General features: G+C 36.0%; 1 protein-coding gene across 1 annotated transcript; it reads left to right on the forward strand.

Moving 5' to 3' along the window:
* The first annotated feature begins 15,702 nt into the window (after positions 1 to 15,702).
* On the forward strand, positions 15,703 to 17,032 carry LOC108346878 (metallothionein-like protein 2). The gene is made up of 2 exons (XM_017585938.2): positions 15,703 to 15,862; positions 16,584 to 17,032. The coding sequence occupies exons 1-2, from the start codon at positions 15,801 to 15,803 to the stop codon at positions 16,747 to 16,749; spliced, it is 228 nt and encodes a 75-aa protein (XP_017441427.1). The 5' UTR covers positions 15,703 to 15,800; the 3' UTR covers positions 16,750 to 17,032.
* The last annotated feature ends 8,620 nt before the right edge of the window (positions 17,033 to 25,652 follow it).

The following is a 25,652-nucleotide window of genomic DNA, read 5'->3' on the forward strand; positions in this document are numbered from 1 at the left end:
AGTAACATAGAAGGAAGTTGGACTTACCAGGCACATTGACCCAATGGATCATATGACCTGAGCCGTGTGAACTTGATAAAAGAAGATGACCAAGAAAACATTTTTTTTTTTTTACAAATACTTGTTCACACAAATGAAAAGGGAAATTATGAATTGAAAACACAAAATCTACACAAACAAGGATTTTTATTTTTTTCAGAAATTCAGATGCACTGGTTCAAGAGAAACCACATATGACAAAGGGCCTGATGGGCTCAGAAACTGTTCATCTTTCATTCTGAGATTTTTTGTTACAAATGCAAAGAAAATTACACAAGCCAATTTGAACAAATGTACAAAACATCATTCAACAGCAAAAATGCGAAAACAAAATATTTTTGACATATTTTCAAAAGAAGTAGACTCGAGAGAAAACCACGAAGGCCATTGGGCCTAATAGGCTCGAGTACTATTCCCTTCTTTTTTCCTTTTTTTTTTAAAATGCAGAAGAAGAAGGAATAAAAATCAAACAAAATGGTGTGATGTGAAATTACAAACATGCCAAAATAATTCTTCACTCAAATTTATATTTCAGAAAGAATCGGGTCCAAAGAAGGCTAACATGGTAATGAGGCCCAATGAACCTGAAAAATGTCCTTTATCAAGCAAATGAAGAACAATTTTGAACACTTCAAATTTTACATCACTCCACTTATTATTTTTGAAAATTTTCCATTTATCATATTTTTTATATTTTGTTTTATTATTTTTTTTTTGGTGAAATCAGATCATCCAAGAAGTCTTGAATTGGGCCGGATCGACCCAACAAAACCCTACCCGTTTTCAGATTTTCAAATTTTATTTTTTACTTTTTTTTTTTGCTTTTTTTTTTTTTTTGAACTCAGAAAGACCGGGACCGACACCAGACGGTTGTAGTGACCGGAACTGTAGCTACAGTGGATTTGCTCAGCTATAAGTCGAGAGTTCCTCCGCGTTGGGCGACATTTTCTGATTTCGCTCTCTCTCTATCCTTCTCCCTTCCTCTCTTCCTCTCTCTTCTTCTCTTCCTTGAGCGTCTGGATTTCTGAGGGGAGCCTCTGCCCCTGTGTGCCTTTGAGAGTGTCTGAGTTCCGCGAGAGAAGCCTCCGTCCCCGACTTCCGAAGCGCTTGAGTCATTTGAGGTACTTCTCCTTGTTTGCCTTCCACTTCCAGGTAAGTCTTCTGAGCTTTTAATCCTCTTTCCTTCTTCTCTCAAGTTTTCTGCTCTTCCGATCTTTCCTTCATTTTCATTTTTTCTTTCTCATGTTTTTCTATTCCTCATTCCCTTTAACTCTTTAGCTTTCTGTTTCCTTTTCTTTTTATGCTTTCGCTTTCCATTTTTGCTTTACATCCCCTCTCCCCTTTATACTTTTCGTTTCTGCTTTCTTTTCTGCAAGCTCTTCTATTTTCTTTATGCTTTATCTGCTTTTATTTCCGTCTCACCCTTCTTTGGATTTCTTTCTGAGTCCTCTTTTCTCTTTTTCTCTTTTTTTTTTTAATTTAAAAAAAACTTAAAACACTTAAAAACACAACTGTCTTAACTTAAGGGGTATATAGGCTGGAAACCAGACGTTAATCTCCCTTCGATTGAAGGTATGGCAGAGACAATCGGGTAGAACAACGCCACGTACCCCATAAAATCAGAAAATTTAAAAAGATAAATTTAAATGATGAACCGGACATGGACAATATGGACAAGGACAAAAGGACATAGATCCGTTTAGGAACCTTTGCGAGGACCGTGAAACAGATCCGAGACCGGACATTGAAATAACAAAGACCAACTGGACAAAATAAACTAAAAGGAAATAAAAACGAAAAAAGAAAACACTGAAAATACTTTTTTTTTTGTTGTATGCTTTTGTTTTGTTTTTGTTATTTTTATTTTCATATTTTTTTTTATTTATTTTTTTTTTTTGTTTTGTTTCAGAAAACTTAGAGAGGAAAGATGAACGAGATGGAGATGGAGAGGTACACCAGTCAGCGGTGGAGACCTACTGAAGATCAGGTCAAAATGATGACCCATATCTACAATTACGGGGTCACACATCCCAGCAGAGCCCAAGTTGTCGAGATTGCGTCTCGACTAAGAGTTTTCGCAGACGCTACTGAATACAATGTGCACTGCTGGTTTAACAACCACGGCAATCGGGTCAGGCGCTGGCAAGCAGAGATAGACCCTACCGGCACTCAGTTCTCACAACTGCCGCTATACATGTATGGTAAGTACCCTGATCACCTCCATTTTTTTTATTTTTTTTATTTTTTTCTTTTTTTTTTTTTGAAAACTTTCTCCTCATCTTATTATTGACAATTTTTGTTTTTTTTTTTTTGGAAAGAAAACGACTGGGTGATCATGAGGGCGCCGAGGCTGCTGAACTTGTTCCCGGTTCCGATCATCATTGACGACGACAGGGACGGACGACAAATCGCTCCACCCATGCTTCTCACATTCCGGACCAGAGCTCCCTCGACGGAGCTCTCCCTCAGACCACCGCAACCAGCTCGGGAATACTTTCGCTAAAATTTCCTTTTTTTTTTATTTTTATATTTTCATGGTCTGTAAAATTAACGATCACCAGTGATCGAACCCTGAACAATCTTTTATTTGCTTTTGTTTTATTTGCTCTTTTTTTTTTGTTTTTTCTTTTTTTTGCTGTTTTTTTTTAATTGTGACTTTGCACCTTTTCTGTTATATCTGTTTTTTTCTCTTTTTTATGCATTTTTATTAAATGTTAAGATCGTATGAGTGTATTTAAATTGATGTCCTTGTTCAAAATCAACTCTCCGACCTTACTGTAAATCTTGCCCGAATGATGAAATAAAATGGATTTTTATAGTTTTTCTTTGATTTCAGTCTAAACAAAATTTCTAATCTGAACGAAATAAAAGGAAAACCGGGCTCAACAGAAAATAAATTATTTACAAAGAAAATACGAAAAAAGATTTCGAAAGAAATGAAAACCAAAGTGAACAAAATTTTGAAAACATTATGCATATGAGACAATGCAGAAATGGGAAGAGAGGAACAATGAACTCGTAAACAAAATTTGCACAATCTGAATTTTTGACAAACCCTTTTTTTTTATTATCATCATTTTTTTTTTTTCGCGACACCCTATTAGGACATGATTTCCAGTAAACCTTGGAGATACCAAGTAACGAAATTTCACATTAAAATTCATGGATGAAAACGTGATATCAATGGGCATAAACCTCATAGCGAGGCAAATTAAAGCTCGAGCAAAACAACATCAGTTCCAACTTATGCTTTCCCAAATAACCCGCGAGTCCTCTTTCCTCGTCATGGCTTTTGTAGAGGCGAACTCACGCCTTGTCACGACACTCAATTGACATTCTTCAAACTTTTAAAAAAAATCCTGAATTGATCAAAGATTGCATTTTATGTTTGAAAGCCTTGCATGCTTCTGTTGAGTGTCCACGCGCTCCTCGATGATAATCACACCTCGCATTTATGTATTGGGTACGGAGGTCGTGTAGGCCTAGTTGGACAAACCTCTATGAGGTTGCTGCGGAGAAGATTTAGCAGTAACTCTGCATAGGTCATAGGGATTGGAGTGAAGTTGGCAACCTCCTCAATACGACATTTGAGGATAGGCAGTAAAATGTGAATTAGCTCTTCTCTTTATCTTTCTCATGAAATTTACGCCTCTAATGAACCAAAAGACCCGTTTTTCCTTCGCGTTTTGAGGTTAAATAGATACATCTGCAAACGTCGTGCCTGACACCTTCTCATTCGCGCCCGGGCTTGAAGCTCTCTGGAAAATCGCGCACGAGAATTCACTGAAATCTTAACGGACCGATATCTTGACGAACGTCAATTGAGCGCTTCTCTCGAGGAACATCATCTTCTCATTGGAGAACGAGCGTCCTCTTCCATCTCGTCAATGAGAGTTCTCTTCTAAAGGCAGGCGGAGCGTCCACTTCTGTTCGGATGGACGAGCGCGTTAGAGGCGAGTCAAAATTCAGCTTGGACGAGCGTCTATTTCGCTTGGACGAGCGTCCATTTGTGCTCGAGCGAGCGTCCGTTTTAGCATAGACGAGCGTCCGTTTCAGCCTGAAGGACGAGCGTCCACTTATAGGACGAACGCTCTGGACGATCACGTGCAGGACGAGCGTCTAGTTCCATTATGGACGAGCGTTAACTTCTTGGACGGGCGTTCTACTCAGTTTTACGGACGATCGTCCAATTGTGTGTGCTGGACGAGCGTCCATTTCTTCAGTTTGTGGACGAACGTCCACTTGAGCGTCCAATTCTCTGTATTGGACGAGCGTCCACCTCAGTGTGCTGGACGAGCGTCCATTTCTTCAGTTGGTGGACGAACGTCAGCTTGGACTGGACGAGCGTTCACTTCAGTTTGGACGAACGGCTGCCTAACTTTGGACGAGCGTCCGCTTCTTGAACGAGCGTCATCTACTAGCTGAAGGACGAGTGTTCGCTTTCATTGGTTGGACGAGCGGCTGCCTCATTTTGGACGAGCGTCCACTTCTAGCTGAAGGACGAGCGTCCACTTCACAGGACGAACGTCCACTTCTGTGCACTGGACGAACGTCCACTTGTGCTCTTAGTGAAGTACTCTCTGTCGTTCATGGGGTGATTGTCCGTGTGCTTGTGTCGAGCGTTTCTGTACTTTGGTTCAGCTCCGCACTCTTCCTCCTTCAACCTCTCATTGCTTATCATGTGTTCATGATGGTTGTAGAGTACAGTAGTGACCTTCTTGTTGCTCAAAGGTGGTTCTACTTGAGAAGAAAATTTCTCCCTAGGCCGATGCATCAAGGTTCGAGATGAGTACTCCCATTAGAGGCAATGCCAGCCCATCTCTCAGAACAGAAGAATTAATAACTTTCCATCACATGCATGAACCATTATTTTCTTGCCATAGATGGCTTTGGGGATAAGCTCTTTCCCGATATTTCTCAAACTCTGGAAACTTGAATTTTGGAAGTACCATCAGATCTGAGCCTATTCAAACTTTGCAACATCTTCAAATCTGGCATTTCATCCACCTTCTATGGCTTTCACAATTTTTACAGTTCTTCAAATTTGTGCCTGACAACCTCAACATTGATGTGATGACATGGTGATCAGATTTATTCAACTCAGGTGGCTTTGTCCTCTTAGTGCTTACAATAATTCTCCTAAGGACCATCCAAACGGTTGCCCCCCAAACTCGTTTCCTACTTCAACTGTGTCCCCTTTGACTTTTTTTATTTTTGAGCGTCAAGATGTCTCAAGTCCATTTCTGAGGGTGGAGTATAATTCGGGGAAGACCATAGGAAGGGAAAGTTTGTGTCTTCTGGAACTCCTTGTTGTGATCGTTGTGTGCATAAACATCCAGGACTTTGTAAGGCATCCAGGGTCCTTAGGACTTGTCTCATTTGTTCCTTCAGCTGTTGGATATCGGCTTTCATTCCCTCTTGAACTTCTACTTGGTTCTCCATGATTTTGCCACTGGTTCGTGTCCTTTAGGGTGTCTTAGATGTTTAACTGTATTTTTTTTTTTTGTGAAACAAATTAAGAAAAAAAGAAAAAAAATAAAAATAAAAAAAAAAATAAAAATAAAAATAAAAAAAAAAAATAAAAAAGAAAAGGAAAGAAAAGAAAACAAAGTTCAAATTCTCTAGTCAGAAACTATAAAGCTGTGAAAATATTTGCCCCGGTATAATTTTGGAAATTAACACGAAACAGAGTCAATAAGGTGGTTCATCATTCTGAAATCCCCAAAATGCTAGACATAGGAATTCTTGGTCAACCATCGCAGGCTTTAGTCATCACATTCTTCATTTGTCTGATCAATTTCTTGCAGCAATTGAGGAAAGTTTCAGTCCCCTCAAGCGGGTTGATGATTGACATTACAAACTCAATATCAGCTAAGAACTTAGGGACGTCTTTAATGGCCTCATTGGCAAGGGAAGTTAGCTGTGAGAGATTTCTCTTCCAATTCTTTTAGCTTGTCCTTATTCAACGACATATTCTTTCTTCATCTGACTCACCAATCTTCTTAGCTAAACGCCGACATTCCTTCTAGTTTTGTCATTGTTGCTTCTATCCACTGCTCATCATTTTGAAATTTCTTCTCATAATTTGGGTAGGGGAAATTAATCTGCATTACAACTTGATCGTCTTAACCCTTTCTGTGATTCATTGGCTAAGGGAAACTTCCACTAACAGTCCATGATCTTGGGCCTTTCTTTGAAGCGAACAACATTTCCCCCAAGTGTCTTTAACTTGATGAAACATTTCAGCAAAGATTCATTCCTCATATGATATGCGATGTGGCAAGAGATACAGGCGTTGGCGATTCTCTCAGGATACCCAAATTATTTTTTGCGCTAACATAGGATTGTAATTAATACACCACCTAATACCCATGAGGGGTACATTAGGATACCTCCTGCAACGATATGTAATCTGATCTATGCTGCCAAGGGACACACCATTTATCTTGTTCTTCGTTTAAACTTGCACAAAGTTGCACCCATTGATTTGCTCTTTTCACATGTGGTTCACAAGGATCAGCCTAAGACAAGTGCAAAAGTTCCTAAAAGTCACTTCTTTTTCCAATGGTGACCCATGTTCACCTGACTGAGTACCTGTGATGGACTTTTTGTACAAAATCCAACTTTCTCTCGGGTAATCGTTTACAATGTCCTTGTAATCGATTATATACTACAATAATTCGTCCATGGGGTACAGGGAATTTAAGGCGTCTCCAGTCTCACGGGAAATGAACCACAAATACACCACTGGTAGACAACATAACATCTTTCCCTCTTTAAGTTCGTAACAACGATTAAGGGTCCCATAAACTTCAGCCAGGATGGCACTGACTAGATTCTCACAGCGCTCTTTGTCTCCCACAAATGCATTCATAGCGGCATAATTGACGAGGTTCTTAACATTTTAGGAGAAAGCATGACACCATAGAGGAGAAAGGCTAATACATCTGTAAACATTTCCCAAATTTCCTCTTAAGCCAAACGACGTAGGTATTCCTATAAGTATCTTTGAGGAAGGCCCCTCACTTTGCCCTTGATTGTGAACTCGCTTTCCAACTTCATTGGGTGTACTTTCCTGATCCTCGCTAACTGCAAGACAAGGATATACTGCTCAAGGTAGTTGTATGGAGTCTTTTCCATATTTAAGACTTGCTCGAATTCTTCCACTGGTGGTACTAGTTGGAAATCTTGGAAAGTGAAGCACTTTAGTGGTGGATCATAGTACTGGGCTAAAGTAGTAATTGCTGATGTTTGAACCTCCACCTCTAACAGACTCAACAAATTCTTAAACCCCACCAATATTATCCTCCTTTACTCGACGTGCATCTTTTCGCAAAATGTATGAACTCGAATACCTCTTGACTCAAAATTCCATGTTAATTCCCCTTTTTTAGCTTAAGGCCTTAATCACAACTTTATAATTTTTGACTAGAATCCACAAAACGTGACAAGACTATGAAGAAAAACAAAGAGCGAAAAAAAGGAAAAAGCAAAAGAAAGAAAAAAGATAAAGAGATATGAGGATATGTACAAGGTGCGTGATTTTTATTAAGCGAACATGAGGGTTATAAGAATACACATTTCTCCCTTTTGTGCCTTATCAAAGGTTGGATGACCGAAGTTCTAAGGCCAAAAATATGCACTCACAAGGATAGCTTCCTAATGCTTAAATCAGGCCACCAGAGTTATGGCTCTTTTCACTGTTTCTCCACAACAGTCAGAGTAATCAACTAGGTGTGGAGACACAAATGAAAAGAACAGACTCTGGCTGGGGTTCTCACGATAGCCAAACAGGAAGTACATCCCAGAGTGACACTGCTACACAACCCCTCTATTTCTAAGTTGCGCTCAGACCCGGGTATAGGGCCTCACTCATGATATGCATATGATGTGTGTGTGTGAAGGGAGAATGCAATTATACACCCCAAACCCTCACCTGCAAAACAACCAGAAAATTCCCAGGCAGATATAACATGTTTTCTACCCTAGGGTTCAATATAATCAAAACAAACACATATACAATTATGACAAATATCAAACAAAGATAAAGAAAAAGAAAGGGAAGAAAAACACAAAGAAAAACCACATTAAATTCGCACATCTAACTAAATGGCCTGACTCTCATAATCCCCAGCGGAGTCGCCATCTGTCGCAACCGGAATCGCGACGGGACGACGATCCAATAAAAAATTAGCTAAATATATTGAAAAGAGATTTTGGAGTCGCCACCATAGTTTATTCTGGAAAACTACGGAAAAACCATAAAATGATAAGGCATGGTCAAATTGAACCAGATTCTTGGTTCGGGAGTCGGTTACGTGTAGGGAAGGTATTAGCACCCTACAACGCCTGCCTTAAGGCAGTACCTTTAACTAAATGCGCGAATGTGGATGTGGTTTTCAAAGTGTTTAACTTTCCCTTAAAATAAAACTCAAAAGAAACAAACAATATTTTTTAGCTTTTTGGGGCCCGAAAAGGATTGACCTTGCTCCTACGTATTCTCATTCAGAATGAGAAATCAGGGTTCCGTAGTTCATTTGAAAACTGCTTGGAAATTTGTTTGAAAATTGTTTGAGAATTTGTTTGGAAAATGATTTGGATTTTTTGGGAAAGTGAGCCTGACAAGGACTGGCCTTGCTCCTACGTATCTCCACTTTTGGTGGAGAATCAAGGATCACGTAGTTCTGGCAAGGCGATATTGTTTGTAGTTTTGAAAATGCTGATGTTTTTGGTTTTTGAGGATTTTATATTTTTTTGGTATTTTAATGTAATATTTATATTTTTTGCGTAATGAGTACTAGGCTGATGCGTACGATCGCACGAGCACCCACACGGCTTTTTCCTTTATTGTTTTGCGTAATGAGTACTAGGCTGATGCGTACGATCGCACGAGCACTCACACGGCTTTCTCTTTTTATTGTTTTGCGTAATGAGTACTAGGCTGATGCGTACGATCGCACGAGCACTCACACGGCTTTCTCTTTTTATCGTTTTGCGTAATGAGTACTAGGCTGATGCGTACGATCGCACGAGCACTCACACGGCTTTCTCTTTTTATTGTTTTGCGTAATGAGTACTAGGCTGATGCGTACGATCGCACGAGCACTCACACGGCTTTTTATTTATTGTTTTGCGTAATGAGTACTAGGCTGATGCGTACGATCGCACGAGCACTCACACGGCTTTCTCTTTTTATTGTTTTGCGTAATGAGTACTAGGCTGATGCGTACGATCGCACGAGCACTCACACGGCTTTTTATTTATTTTATATTTGGGCAATAAGTACTAGGCTGATGCGTACGATCGCACGAGTACTCATACCGATTTATTACATTAAATGTTTTTTTAACGTTTTATATATATTTTTTATTATTTACAATTTTTATAATTTTTATAATTGTTATGCAAAACAGCACAAATAAGTTTACTATATACATAAAAAAAAAAACAAAGAGATGAAGGTTACTATACAAGGGGTTACAAAGAGAAAAGTTTTGTTTTTTATCATTTTTTTTTTTTGACAGGGGGGGCGTGAGTGAAATATGGGGTGTGCAGGTGAAAAATGGGGGTGCCAAGGGGACTCGGCCCGAAGTGTTTACTCAGAAAGAAGCGTTAGGGGTCCCTCCAAGCTCAACTCAGTATCAGCATTCCATTTTGTCCTCTGAACGAGAGACTCCTGAGACACCTACCCGTCGGAGCAGTTCTGGCCGCCGCCTCCTCCAAGCAGACCGCCGCAAGTTGCTTCTGGTTTATCCCCTTCTCTTCTGTCCTCGCGTGATGGAGGTGTTCGGTGCAAGCTTGAGAGGTACGATGATCCGTGAATGGAAGTGCTCTCATGAGGTGAAGGAAAGCCTGGGATGCGGATGGCGCGGATGGAAGGATTGCATGCGCTTTGGTGGTTGTTCTGGTCGTGGCGGAGACGTTGAAGATAATAAAAAAAAGCTGGTCCGATAGAGGAACCAAACGGAGGTTTTGATAGGGTAATGAGGACAGCTGGCGCTAGTGAGACTGAGAGAGCAGCAGGGATGATGGCTGGGAAGTAATGGTTGACGAGTAGATTGGAGTCACGGTAGTTAAGGAGTTTGGTGATAATGATGAACGGGTTTCACGGTGGTAGCGGGGTCGAGAAGGTGATGGCATGCGGAGGGAAGTGAGCTGCGGTGGTGGCTACTATATTGATTGTGGAGGCGCTGTTGTCGCATGGAACAGTGAAGAAAGTGGTTTCGGGGGTTGCTTACGGTGACTTGCGGTGGTGAGGTGAAGGTGGAGTGGGTTTGAGTTGCAGATGAGCTGAGGTGGGGGGTCAGTCCAGTAGTGACTCGCGGTGGTGGCTTACGGTGGCCATGCTGTTCACCGTGATTGGGGCACAAGGAAAGATGAAGTTGGGAGGTGAAGGTTGGCTGGTGATGGTAGCTGCCGTGGTTGGAGGAGAGGAAGAAGATGTGTGACGTGGTGGCAGGGAGGTTGAACGTAGAAGGAGATGATGAGGACGGTGAGATTGGGTTGAATGGTGTTTTCTGATGGTTTCCAGTGAATACAGGTGAGTAGAGGGAGGGGTGGGGTTGCCTCCTGTATTTCTTGCAGGTTTGGTGTGATTCACGGTGGTTCCCTGGTAACGGGTGAATGTTGAGGTATGGATGAAGATGGGGATGATGGAGAATAAAGTTCGGGATTAGGCCGTGGTCATCGGTTGCTGGAGATGAGTGAAAAAGGGTCAGAGGTATAGAATGGACGTGAGGTATTGGATATGAAAGTGATGAAGTTGGCTGTGAATGAGGGTTAAAGGTTCAATATTGGAACAGTATTGGAAACGGAAATGATGACATTGGCCGTATGGCAACGATGAAGATGGAGGGCTGGAGTGGACGAGTATGGGTGTTTGGCCGCGGGTGTTAGCAGTGGCCGTGGGTGTCAAGATGGTTGTTCGGTAACAATGGATTGGTACGAATATTCCCACAACATCTATTTAACTTAATACATGCAAACTTATCCACATGCAAACGTAGCAACAGTATGACAAAGATACACTCAAAGACGACTAACCAAACTCAGTAAAACATGGAACGGGCTGCATTACTTACCTCTTGAAGCTTGGTTTATCTTTGTTAAGCCCTGGGTCCTCTTCGTGACTGGCTTTCCTCTTTCGATAAGGTGCTCCTCCCTCTGAATGCGGAGTATTGTAGTGGTCTCTCAGTCGTTGGCAGTACCGGTGTAACGTGCTGCTGGCAACACCTCTTCCAGGCACTCCTCTAGCCGTTGGATGTTCCTTGCTGGGATGTTGTAAAGCGTTTTCAATGCTGGATGAAAGTTTACTGGATGAAGATGAGTGCGATGGAGCTGGAGTTGCTATGTGGATGATGCTCGAGAGGAATATCAGAAGTGATGAAGCTGGAGCTTCTGTCTGGGTTTTTTTTTTGTGAGGATCCCCCTATGGTGAGTGATGGTCGTGTCTGGTTTCGCTGTGGTTGGTAATGAGTGAAGAGTCTTTGGTTCAGAGATGAATGACGGAAGACGTTCAGTCGAGGTGAATGAGGGGTGTTGTTGTTTCCGATATTGTGGAGGAAGATGGTGGGTGTTGGCCGTAGCTGTGAGTGTCATGATATGGCCATGGATGAATCTGGATGATGAAGTAGGTATCTGATGAATGAAGGGGGGAATCCAAATGCTTTTGAGCGGTGACAGGTTATTTGAAGTGACGCGTGATAGACGGATGGATATGGGTTATGTTTGTTGGGGTTGATGATGAACGTTGGTCGTGTATAAGGGGTGAGGATGAAGAGATCACAGGTCCTGGAGATGATCACTAGTTTTTTTTAGAGATGAATCATCGTTATTGGAGGTGAGGAGTTAGGAGTGAGAGGGAAGTTTTTGAAAATGGTTACAGGTGAGAGGTGGAGAGTAGTCTATTCCAGTTGGATATGCAGCGGTTCTGATGATCTTGGCTTCGTGCCCATGTGGAGGATGCTCATTTTGTTCCCAGTGAGTAGTATATGGTGCCCCTGACAGATGAAAACTCGTTTTAGGTGATTCCCCCTGTTCATGGTGTAAGATGGGTGAACCACGGGCACTGCGTGGGTGACCACCCAAAAAGTCAGCCTCTCCCCAAATGATTCCCTCATTTCTTCCCTTTTTTATTCGGGAAACCCATACTGCTTTCACTTTGGAGGCCTGGTGCTTGATCATGTGCCCCCGACAAATGCTTCGCCGTCTGGGTGCTGAGTGGAAACCAGGGTGTTGCATGTGTTTCAGATGTCAGACGGAATCAGTGCAGGTGCCAGATGGGGGCTCGTGGGAGACAAACTCAGGTGGACCTCCAGCAGATTGATTCTCTTCTCCCTTCTTTTTTTTTTAAACGCTGCCAGAAATCCATACTGTGAGTGGCTTTTTTTTTCTTGACCGTGTGGTGTGCTTGATCATGTGCTACCAGTCTGGGTGTTGAGTGGAAACCAGGGTGTTGAAGGTAAGTGGGAGCAAAGGTGAGTGGGAAACAGAGGTAAGTGGGAGGCAGACTCAGGTGAAGTCCAGCAGCTTGATTCTCTTCCCTCCCCCTTTTTAAATCTCCAGAGACCCATACAGTAAGTGGTTTCAGACGGTCAATGGCGGACAGCGGCAGCTGGAGGTGGGAATCCTCGGTGGAAAGTTCAGACCAAATTTAAAGTGCAGCCACCACTTTTGGACGTTCGTCCAAATTACATGACCGAACGCTGTAACCAAATGTTCACACTGTAGGTCGAACGCTCAGATCGGATGTTAAAGAAACACAAGACCGAACATTAAACCACACAAGACCGAACGTTCAACTGAGAATAAACCAAACAAAGCCGATCGTTCAAAACACCAAGACCGAACGTTCAAAAACAAATACATCAAGAGCGAACGTTCAACAACAAAAAGGCCGAACGTTCGCTTGAGAATAAAGACCGAACGTTCAACTGAGAATAAACAATTCAAAACCGAACGTTCGCTACCTGAGAGGCCGAATGGTTGAACGACGGAACACCTAAGAGTGAGAATTGTCGAACGCCTGAGGACGAGCGGTTGACTCCCGGCATGACCGAACGTCAATGAGAATGGCTGAAGGCTGATCATGGATGAACGAGCGTTCAAAAGAGAGTAGCAACACCAGGACCGAACGTTCATTAAAACTCTATGACCGAACGGTTTACCCTCTGCATGACCGAACGTCCTAAAGGTCTGAATGGACGATCGGTCAAATCATGAACGCTTGAGGACGAACGGTTGAAGGTGAGAATAGGTGAGAACGGACGGTCGCAGCAACAGTAGGGAATGACGAACGGTCATTGTTTGGCCGAGCGGCCACAGTAACATTTGGGAAGGACGAACGGTTGAACAAGTTGGACGAACGGTTGAACAACAGTGGGAAAGGACGAACGTTTGAACAGTTTGGGCGAACGATTGAACAACAGTGGGCAAGGACGAACGTTTGAACAGTTTGGGCGAACGACCTCAGCAACAGTAGGGAAAGACGAACGGTCGAACAGTTTTGGACGAACGACCTCAGCAACAGTGGGAAAGGACGAACGGTCACTGAAAGAGGACGAACGCCCTCAATTGAGGACGAACGTTTTCCGAAAGAGGACGAACGCCCTCAGTTGAGGACGAACGTTTCATTTTTATTTATTTTTTTTTTATTTTATTTTATTATTATTATTTTATTATAATTTTTGTTATTATATACCCTTTTTTTTTGTATTTTTGATATTTATTTCTTTTGTTGGTGAAAATAAATTTTATTTAAACAACCCGGACGAAATTGAGTGTTGACAATTACACATTCCACTTACATGCTAATAAATCATAATTAATTTTCCATTGCATCAATATAAAATCCAAATGTAATATATTAATCACATATAACAAAACAATGAAATATAAACCAATTTTAGCATTTAAAAAAATTTGAAAACTTATTCCGTTAAAATTTATAAAAACTCTCTTACTCAACCAAAATTTGCGTCACCTAGTGAATTACGAAATATTGAAATTCATCCAATCGGGATTTTACTCACTCAACCAAAAATATTAGCACAATAAGTAAATTTTGGCTCATTTAGTACAGGTCAACTTGCCTAATAAATTACCATTGGATGATTTTATAAAAACCAATTTTGTTGGGTGAGGATATAGCTTTTCCAACAACCTTACTAAAAAATATTTGTTCAATGAGACTAAACTCAACCCATGATCAATCTTAATATAGTTTTTGCAACTTTTATTTAAATTGACTCGACATGATTAAAATCTAATGATATAGTGTAGTTAAAAAAATGTTATTATTAGTTATGAACAGTTTCTGATGACAATTTACAATTGTTACCACTAATTAACATCACCATTTTATGTCACTTTAAATACAAGGGAGTAAATTTGATCAATCTTAAGGATAAGGCATCAAATTGAATCTTTGATTAATATTACGAATAAAATAAATAAATAAATAGTAAAAATAGAAGTAATTAAGTCAAATACGTATTACCTTATGAAAAATTTGGAACACGACTATGTATTGGTTAAATTCGCTTTTTAGTATTATGCTGAAAATAGGAATGTGAGATTAGGGAAGTAAGAAAAATAACAATTGAAACTTTCGATATTATGAATGTCTCAGAAGAATCTAGAAATCCTCTCAATGTCACAATGAGTTACGTACTTTGTCTCGTAGCCATTCATTTTGCTATTTCTTTCACACTTTGATATCCACAGTATCCATAAAAAGAAATTTAATTATCAAATTATTATTATTATTAATGTTATTATTATTAAAAAGTAAACGAAGGAGTTACGAGTTGAGTGAAAGCTACGATTTAATTATAATTTTGATCCTATACTCTACCCAAATCTCCCATTTTATTTTTATTATTATTTTCTAATAGATTCTTAATTTTATTTTACCTGTAATTTTTATCTTTTTTTTTTTTTTGTTTTTAAAAAGTTGATCTTTGAATTTTAATTGTATGTAACTTTATTCAAGTTTATATTCCATTTATTGGGGTAATTTATTTAGGAGTCGAGTTACCAGTGTAATAAGAGTTTTAGATTCCAAACGAATAATATTTCTAATGTAATGGTTAATTTTAAATTTGTTATTTTAGTGAATTTGATATTGAGATATTTGTAGGAATAAGAACGTTCTTAATCCTTGATTGGAAAGTATGTTTAGTACACTTAATAATTTCACGATGTCTAGGAAATAAGGTCTGAACACTGTTTTTATTTTTACAAACTTAAACACAAATTATTGAAAGATAGAGATTTCTTTTTCACAAATTTAAAGAGAATAATAGACGCATAGATTTATTACAAAATACACTTTCATAATAATTCAGAATATTTCAAAAATTAAAAGTTAAATAAAGATAGAAAAATTTAAAAATTAGAAAACTAAAATTGCTTTTAAACAGTGCTTGAAATTAAGAGGACAAACTTTTAATAAAACCAACCTCATTTATGGTGATACGTATTCTTCCAAGAGCATGAAATGTTATTATCGTTATCGTACACCACAGAAATTGAAAAAGAATAGTGCGAAAACGACGTCGACATGGGAAAAGTCGTAGCATAGTTGTGCCCCCAATACAGATTAAGACACGTGGACGTTCAGGATTTCACACACTCTCGGCGACTCCTTATAAATTGGGATCACGCTTCGTTTAAACCCATTCGAGTGAGTTTAGTAAACAGCCAATAACCTTTTCTTTGTTCTACATCAGTGTGTGCCTTTCGCTTCTTCCATTTTGAGAATGTCTAGCTGTGGCAGCAAGTGTGGATGCGGAAGTAGCTGCAGCTGTGGCAGCAACTGCGGGTATATAATCACTTTTTTTTTTCTAATATGTTTGATTATCTCTTAATTAATTTTTAAACCGCGTTTCAGTATGAAGTTGTTCTGCACTACGTGAATTCTTATCTGTTAGTGCTTTTCCTTAAACCGGCTTTTTGTTTTTCTTCTTCACGGAATGTGTTGATTGTTTTCTGGATACTCGTTTTATTGAGTTGTGTGGATATTGATAATTGATTACTTTCTGTGCTCAGTTTTCTAAGCGATTGGAATTGCTGCTTTAATCCAGGGATTAGTTTAGCTCTGTTTCTTTGATCTCAATTTTTTTGTTGGAAACTTTTGTTTATATTTTGGTTCGACTTTATATATACACATCTCTTTCAGAATCGTTTCTTCTTTGACCGTTTTGTTAAATATCTCGTATTAATTAAAGTAAATTTATGTTATATAATAAGTCTAGATCTCTCTTTAGAGGATATAATTAATATAAATTTATACAGTGAATTGTATAAGATAGAGTGACCTTTCAAGTTTCTTGCGTGTAAAAAAAAGATCTGAGTATAATTGTTACATATTTTTGTACATTCTTCGATAAATTGTCCCCAAAAAAGGACACTTTCCGTTTTCTCTGTTTTCTGCACGGATTTTCTTACACGATCTCTCCAAAAAATGACACTTTCTCTTTTATTTTCACACATGTTTTCAGGAACCTAATTCGTTGATTTTTTTTATTTTTATTTTTCCACAGTTGCAGCAAGTACTCGTTTGACATGACCGAGAACACAGCCACAGAGACTCTAGTTTTGGGCGTTGGACCTGTGAAGCCCCAATTGGAAGGTGCTGAAGTTGCAGCTGAGGACAATGGCTGCAAGTGTGGATCAAACTGCACTTGCGACCCATGCAACTGCAAATGAGGTGAAGATATATAAAGCTTGAAGCAGATATAACTGCAATATATGTATGAAAAGTACACACTTAATAATAATAAGTTTGTGTTGTGTTCAATCAACTCGATTTGAAGTTTCATAATAAAGTGGGCATGGCTAGCCTTATTGCAAGTTCAAATGCTCTGGGATTTGTTGTGGGTGTTATAAGCTATGGTCACTTTGTGTTTGTTCTGGCTTATATAAATTATGTAGTTTGAATCATCAATCACTATGTGCTTATAAATGGAATACTATTGATGTTGATCTCTAATAGACGAACCACACGCTTTCATTATATATCATTCTGATGTAAGTGACCTCACTTTTCTTTAATTGCTATCTCATCTGCTTGCGATGAGATTACAAATTTGAAAATCAAACGCGGAGACATAAAAAAGAAGAAAGCCAAAACCCAAAAAACGAAGCTTTCTTGTTTCCTTTCTGGTATATGTAGTTCTCTTCTCATTCTTCATTCTGCTCCGGTTGACATCATTACAAGAGATTTTACTTCCTATTTGAATGAAGAATTTCATGATTTTTAAGATATTTTACTATATTAAATTTAAATTGATATTGTTTTTAATTATTTTATTTTATGTAATTTAAATTTATTAGCTTTTAACTATTTTATTTGTATAAGGTATTTTACTTACTATGTAATATGGAAAGAAAATTAAACATTAAATAATTATTAATAGTTTAAAAATATTAACATTAATAATTTTCTTAATCGATTTTAATTAATATAATTTCTTGCTCATGAATAAGAGAACAAAGTTGTCGAATACATTTAATATAATTTAATGAATGAAAAAGTTTGATGAACACCTATTGAGTTTTTAACTCCTATATCACACCTACTGGAAACAAAATTATTATTCTTATTTCTCTAGGAGATTTATTTTAAATTATTTTATATTTTAAAATAATATTATTTAATAGGTGTGGGATAGAGGTTGAATGAAAATTTGGATGTTAGTCTGTCATCACCCTTCAATGAATAAAGGCTAAAATGAAATTTTAAATTTTGAGTAAAAATTAATGGAAAGGACTTAAAGTTAAATAATAAAAATAAATAAATATGAATTGATAAAAGAATAATAACAATATCCAAAAAATAATAGATAAATGAGACATTTTCTATTATTAAAGGAGAAAAATAATTTAAATGACTTAAATTTTTTAAAGTAACAAAGTTGGAGATTGAAATGATAAAAAGAGTTATTAGAAATTGATTTCCCGTATTTCATTTTTCCTAAACTAAAAAGTGTATTTTTGATTCAACTCGATGACATCATTTTATCCATGAATTCAAATCCATAGATAATAATAATTTTTATGAAATTATCAACCGATATTTTTCGTTTATTAAAGATTTGTTAATAATAATAGTAGGTAAAGTGTTATGAATTGTTCGTCAATAACTTTTATCAGTAATTACTTAATTACTAACTATTTTTATCTGTTGTAAAATTACTCAATGAAAGGATATTAAAATTTCGTATCTCCCTTAGTTTTGTTTGAGTCGTTGAGAAATATTTATATTGAACAAAAACTAAGAAGGGAGTTAAATTGACTTGTTTGATAAAAATTGATATTTTAAAATTGTCTTTAAAATTTATCATTCAATTAAAACATTTTCTCTTATTTCGATAATTTGGCTAAATTAAAGAGATTAAAGAGAGTAAGGAATACAAAATTCATACATTCTTGGTAGTTTTTCTAAAGTGAAATCAACTCAAACACTAGAAATAAATCAAACTTACAATCATACAAAAAAAAATGTAAGGTTTAGATAACTCATCTCTTGAAGACACAAAGATGAAAGACACCTTCCTAGAATCACATAAGGAATAAAACACTTCATTTGAGTCATACAAAGAATGAATAATTTCTTCTAGAAACAACAACACACTCAATCACACAAAAACCCACTTAGTTGTAATCTTGTTGACTAAGAAGACCAAGAGTGATATGAATACTCAGTTGTAATCTTGTTGAAGATTATAATGGAGCCTTATGCGGAGAAGAATGAATGTAGCTTGGTTGGAGTGAACCAGTATAAAAATATATGTGCAATTGTTGTTTACCCTTTGTTTAAACGCTTTTCTCATAAAACCTACAAGTGCATTTTTATTTCTACATACAAGAAAATTCCAGACTAAACGATTCTTATTTAACTGAGGAAGTTCTTAAAAATACTACAGTGTACATTCTGAATAACATGTCCAAAAAAAATTATCATTCAGAATCATTTACAAGGTCGAGCGTTTAAGTATTCATTTAATAAATTCAAAACTCGACAAATGTACTATATTAGAAGGTTGTGAGAAGAATTTTTCTATTAACACTATTCAACCCCCCTCCCCTATAGTGTTTTTCAGGTACTTCAATTGGTATTAAAGCTAACCTTACATGGTTAGTTCTTAGCACAACTCGAGGAAACAATCCTGAAATATGAAAAACAAGAGGTGTAACTTTGATGGTCTCTATCATCTCTACAACAACTTGTTTAACAAGGAGCAACACAACTTCAAGAGCATTGACGACATCCTTGAAGAAAAAGAAGACCATCTCATGTATCACTCATAAGACAATGATGGTGGAATAGACTTTTTTTATCTAGATTCGGTTACTAAAACTAGTGACAGAATTCTAGCAAAATGCGCAAAACTGATCAGAACCTGTCAAAGAATGAAGATACTAATTAAGGGAATTAAACAAAGAACTCACATCATTCAAAGAGAAAGTAGAAAAGCACCAAAGGAATGTTCACAATACAGAAGAAGAACTGGCTATCTCAAGAAGAGAAAATGACCAATCGATATTGAAGCACAAAGAAGGTCAAGGATACAACAAGGGCAAAAGACACCAAAAGTCTCAACTTTCTCACACAAGATAACCACATACTATCTGACAAGTTACACAAAATATATGGAGAAAATACGGGCTTGAAAACGCTTATCAAAAGAAGTCAATACATACGTATCAAGAAGACATCAAAAACATCAGCAAGAGAATGAATCATGTTACAAAATCAAAAGAAACCATTCCCAAATTCACACTCTAACTATGTGATAAGTCTCTAGCCAACACGATCAACAAGAAAGAATACAAGGTTAGATGAGTACCAAACACTCAAATTCTCAAACTCCCTAATGTGTTGGATGATCGAGTGGAGACACCGGTTACGAGACTCGGGAAATGGCTTTTGACAGTACACAACAGAAAAAGGGTATTCATCCCTAAGCTAGAAGAGTCAGAAGTGGGAAACAATCACCAAAGCAAAGAAATAGAAAGGCAAAATCAGAAGTTGAGGAAGAAAAAGGTACCATCCTCTGTTGTAAAATAACATACCGCACAATATTATTTGCACCTTAATTAGTAAATATATATGTGTGTGTGTATGTGTGTTTGTGCATGTGATTCACCTATTCACACTAAATGCATCAATATAGAATTCAAAAGGAGAAAATTGATCAACATCAAACAAGCGTCTAGACACCCCTTACCATTTAGGAAACATTAAACTCACCCATGAGTCTTAATCAGAACCCACAAAAACCTTAGAGATAATTAAAAATAGCACTAAATTGTTCTAGCTCTCTAAGTTTGAAAACAGTTGAAAGAATTTGATGCAATACATGCTAGTACACTCATAAAGCATCTAGAGAGTCAATCGTATAGGATATACAAACTAAGTTACATCATGCTTGATATCATTTAATACAAACTCCCTATAAGCAATTGCAAGCATAGGCACAAACCATGTTTAACAAAGTCACAAGATGGCACTTGACACGTCATTCAAAACATAATTCCTTTCACAACTTAACCCTCCACGTCATAGTCTGACGTGTGGCACTCTTTAAAACTTAGTAATGATGGCTCTTTTTGAAATCTCTGACAAATACAATTTCTTAAACCTACCTCATTCTCTCACATCACAACCGCCAAGCTTAAACCCTTCGCATTCCTCAAGATCACCAAAACCTCAGTCTTCGTGTCCCTCAAGCATTCTTAACCCTATCCTCAAAAACCTCAATTTTCTAAAGGGAACCTCAAAGAAATCATGGTTGATCAAGCGGAAGAAGTTATCACTATCGAGGAAGTATTCTCTAATGAAAGGAGAGCATCTACTCTACCTTCACCAATGGACAAAGGAATCAGAATCTATGTGGAACACTGAACTGATCACAAAGAAGTGAGAATCCACGATTATGACATATTGTGTGACAGAAATCTGTGAGGGATTCACCATTTCTTTGGATGAGATTCTCCCATCCTACCATAATTGATTTATTAGTTCTGGAAAAATATGGAACTAAGAGGAAAAAAAGAAATTATTTCGAAAATTCTAGTACAAGAAGTAACTATCCACATTAAGACCATAGCCAAGGCTACCGAGTCTCCCAGAGTGGACAACTGCTTCTACGATAATTGGGACTTAGTGTACAAAGAAGAAAGCAAAGTTGAAAAGCTACTCTACGAGAAAAACTTAAAACCAGAATATGTTTGTATAAAGTTAATCTACAAGGATCTGACCCCAAATGCAAAGATACTTCAACATGTCTGCTCTAAGACATTTCTCCACAAGAATAATGCTCATGACCACATCATAAAACTGGGTAGATTTTCCAACTACTATATGATGATTAGTATTCCATTCAATCTTCCTCACTTGATTAATTTGATGGGTTGTATTAGAGGAATGGATGGTTACAATTTTTAGACATGTTATCCCTTCCTGATATCCAAAATAATGCAACATTGAGGGATTATGAATCGTTTGATGTCAACCTCCCTCTCAACCCTGGTCAGAAATGCCATACTGGTGAATGGTGCAGTTAGAGGCCATAAGTTCAACACTGGGAACCTTAAGCAAAGGAAACTATAAGTGAAGAAAGTCAACAAAGTTCCCCCTATAGAAAGAAAGCTTATAGTAATTGAAAGGAAAAATAAAGCAACACCCCCTCATCAAAATGTTGAACAAAAGGAATGGCTCTCTATGAACTGTTTCAAGAGAGGATTTAGTGAAGTAGACAGAGGCCTAAAGAATTGTGAGGCCTTGAGAGATGAAGAACAAGTGACAGCTGCTCAGCGTTATCCAACCTCATCTATCGAAACAATGTCCAGCTCTCCATCACTCCATCTAATAGAGCAAATACAACACCTTAATAGTGGTAGGATTATCAAGCTTCCTCAACCTGAACCCTCTAAATAGGAAGAAGAAAAGAGAGTGAAGTTATTGTCAATTGAAAGACAAAATCCTAAAGAAGAATCAAACTCCAATGATGGACTTGTCATCGAAGAACAGAAGAAACGTGCAACCTCCAATGATGGACTTGTAATGTTTGGAAGTTTAATAAAATAATATTAAACGAAATAAGAATCTAAAAATAACATAGGATAGGATGAAGCATAAGACTTAGACTCAAAAATCCCCAACATAGAAAACTCTTAAGAAAACTCTTAGGATTGTAGAAAACATAAAAACACCTAAATCAAAACACTCAGACACAATGTTAAACGACTGATAAGTCAAAGCGTCTAAGAAAGTTATGTTAAATGCGTAAGCTTACTATACTCAAAGGGTATTCGGTTAAACTCTCGGGAAAACGAAGAATGTCAAGATAGTGTCTTCAACAAAAACACTCTAAAAGCTTAAACCTAAAACGCAAAAGAAAACATAACATGTTAAACACTATTGCTTTAAAAAGGCAAAATTACAAAAAAGTGTTTACATTAGTCTAGACGAGTTGTGCATTCTTGCATGAAAAAAAAAGCTATGTGATCCAAAGTTAAAACTTGGATACAAAGTCTTGGTATATTTTATCAAATAATTGTTAAGTGAACAATATTTGTAAATTCTTAACTTTTATGAAGTTTCTCAATCAACAAATTGTGTTTCACTAAGCAAATTAATGTTATAAAGTACAATAAGTATTATTTGTGCTTGTAGACACTCTTAACTAACTCCTTCAACATTATTTTGACCCATAATCACTCTTAACTAACCTCTTGAGTATTGTTTGAACTTTTAGTCACTCTTGGTTAACCCCTTAAGTATTGTTTTGAATTGCAGTCACTCTTGATTGACCCATTTAATTAATTAAGTATTTTTTTTTCAATAATTCAATTTTGATTTAGTAAAGTATTCTTTCATCAAGTCACTTTTAGCATAACCAAATATTCTTTAAACAAGCCACTTCTAGCTCAAATAATTATTATTTGAACAATAGCCACTTCTGGTTACTAACTGATTATTCTTTATCAAACAAATACTCCTAACTAAGATGGATAAATTATTTGATTAGTGATCAACATATTACAAAGTTTCTCACTAGAGAGGAGGAATATTGCCTTTCAACGTATACAAGGTTAAACACATTCTACTAGTTTGCTAAAATGAACACGAAAAATGTTCTTACAAAACTATTTAGGTGCACAAATATTTTTGCAACATTTTGACACTTATACAATGTAAGTTTTGTCTTCTTCTTCTTATATGGCTTTATATAATTGTGGAGGAGAAATAATTGTCACAAATTATTCTCTAGGCATTAAGTTGACTTTAGACTCACTTGAGTGTCCTTCCTTACATTTGAAAAGTTTTGGCACTGAAGAGGCCTTAAATGCACTTCTTCTCTTCAAGAAACATCTCAATAACTTGTTCGACTTATCATGTTTTGATCAAGGAGCCTTTTACTTGAAATCATATAAGGCTTAAATTTGTACTGAGTAGATAGTTTTTTCTAGAGAGTTGATAGAATAAGTATCAATGAGTTGGTGAAGTAACTTGATATTGTGTTTGAAGACATAGTTGAAGATAAAAATTTTAAAGTGAATCTCTAAATTATACAAAGAAAATGAACATTCCATATAACATAAAATGACCATATATATATATATATATATATATATATATATATATATATATATATATATATATATATATATATATATATATATATATATATATTTGTGCAATACAATGTTAATCTAATATGTGTATCATCTAATCATATAAATGCTTATATCCAAATGCAAAATAATATATCATAGTGCCACATCGTTTGAGAGATAAAACACTTGTGTTTTACAAATGAACATCAATCATGTTTTAAATAAAATTTGTGTCTTTCGTATTATTTCTGTTGCTCTTCACATATTTGAATTAGATGAAAACATAAGTGAATATTTTAGGAATTGATAGTTATACCAATTATTTAGTTTTACTTGTCATATATTTTTTTTGAAATGTTAAAAATTAAATTTAATATCATATTAACTTGGTTACATAATTTTCTTTTATTTGTTATGACTTATGACATTTTAAATTTAAATTTACAATATTATGAGGTTACGAATATTGATATTGTTATGCTTTGAACTTTAAATTAGTATATTCATAAGGCCCAATTTTAAAAATACCATCATTAATTCAATTAATGTATTTATTTTATTTTTTACTACTTGAACTATTTTTTAAATTATATAATCTTTTTAAAAATATTTTTCAAAATAATGGTATAGACAAATTTGTTAACTTTTTATATATTTATAGTTCCATGTTCTATAAATAATTAACTTCAAATAAATTATTGTTAATAAATTATTTTTGAAATTAAAGATGTAAGAACTTTTGTAGAACCCATTATTCAAGAATCCAAGAAAGATTGGTGATTGGAAATGTAAAGATATACACTTTTCATAAAATTACATATATTGGCAAGTGTAAAAGTGAATGATATATATTAATGTGACTCATCATATATATATATATATATAAGTTCTCCATGATGGACGTCCTCAAGAGCACTTCACTTTATTTCTCATCACAAATGTTTTTGTTTGTTGTCTACTTTCTTATTTGGGTTCCTTTCGCATCCATAGATGTCTGTATTAAAGTTGTTGATACCATGTTTGTTACCTTTGCATTTATACCTTGGCCACGATATATATGATTCCCTACCCTTTTAAAATGAATCCAATAGCACCATATATAACCAAAGTCCAGTAGGTTTTCTTTTGTTAGCAACAGAAAAGAAAAATTTGGACAAATTCTAAAATAAAATTCATATCTTATAGAATATCACTTTCCATCCAAAATTAATTATTCTGTTAATTTTATATACGTCATTCAACTTTTTTTTTTACTACTCGCATTTCAATTCCTAACCATTTGTGTCTTTAATTAAGACGCGGTTTTATAACACAACTAGATAAAAAAAATGGATGCTTCTCTTTTTTATTGTGGAAGTTTCAAGACTAATGTTGGGACAATTTTTGTTTTGAAAATAATAAGAGATGTGTTTTAAGGAGAAATTTGTTATCTTATTTTACTTATGAATTTTGTATATAGAATATTACCAAATATTTACAATATTTCAATCATAATTTTATAAATCTAAATAATAAATAAATATATTTTTATATTTATATAAAATATATTTCTAAACAAAATATTTTTCGAAAAATTAATTTAAATAAAATAAATATTAATCAAATATTTTAAACATTCCTCCTTACCTTAATATTTGTTTATTTGTATTTCAAATTTCAAATTTATTCTCCATAATTGATTTCTTCCTCCAATTTTTTACTTGTAAATCTTATCTTTTTTTTGTTTTCTTTTATATGGAATCACATTTTCATTCTATTTGACATTCTTCATTCAATTTTTTCTTTTATCAACGTTATCTTCTTTATCTATTGTAAATTCTATGATAATGACATTGAACTTTTTACTAATATTAGAACGTGGAATTTTATCTACTTTCTTCACTTAGACATCAAACTTATTAAAGATATATCTATCTTCTTTTGATTTTGATCTTTTTCTATTTTATTTTCTTAAGAAGGTAGTCAACTTCTATTTTCTCAAATTT

The sequence above is a fragment of the Vigna angularis genome, chromosome 9 (genome assembly GCF_016808095.1).
Source record: "Vigna angularis cultivar LongXiaoDou No.4 chromosome 9, ASM1680809v1, whole genome shotgun sequence".
Taxonomy (NCBI): Eukaryota; Viridiplantae; Streptophyta; class Magnoliopsida; order Fabales; family Fabaceae; genus Vigna; species Vigna angularis.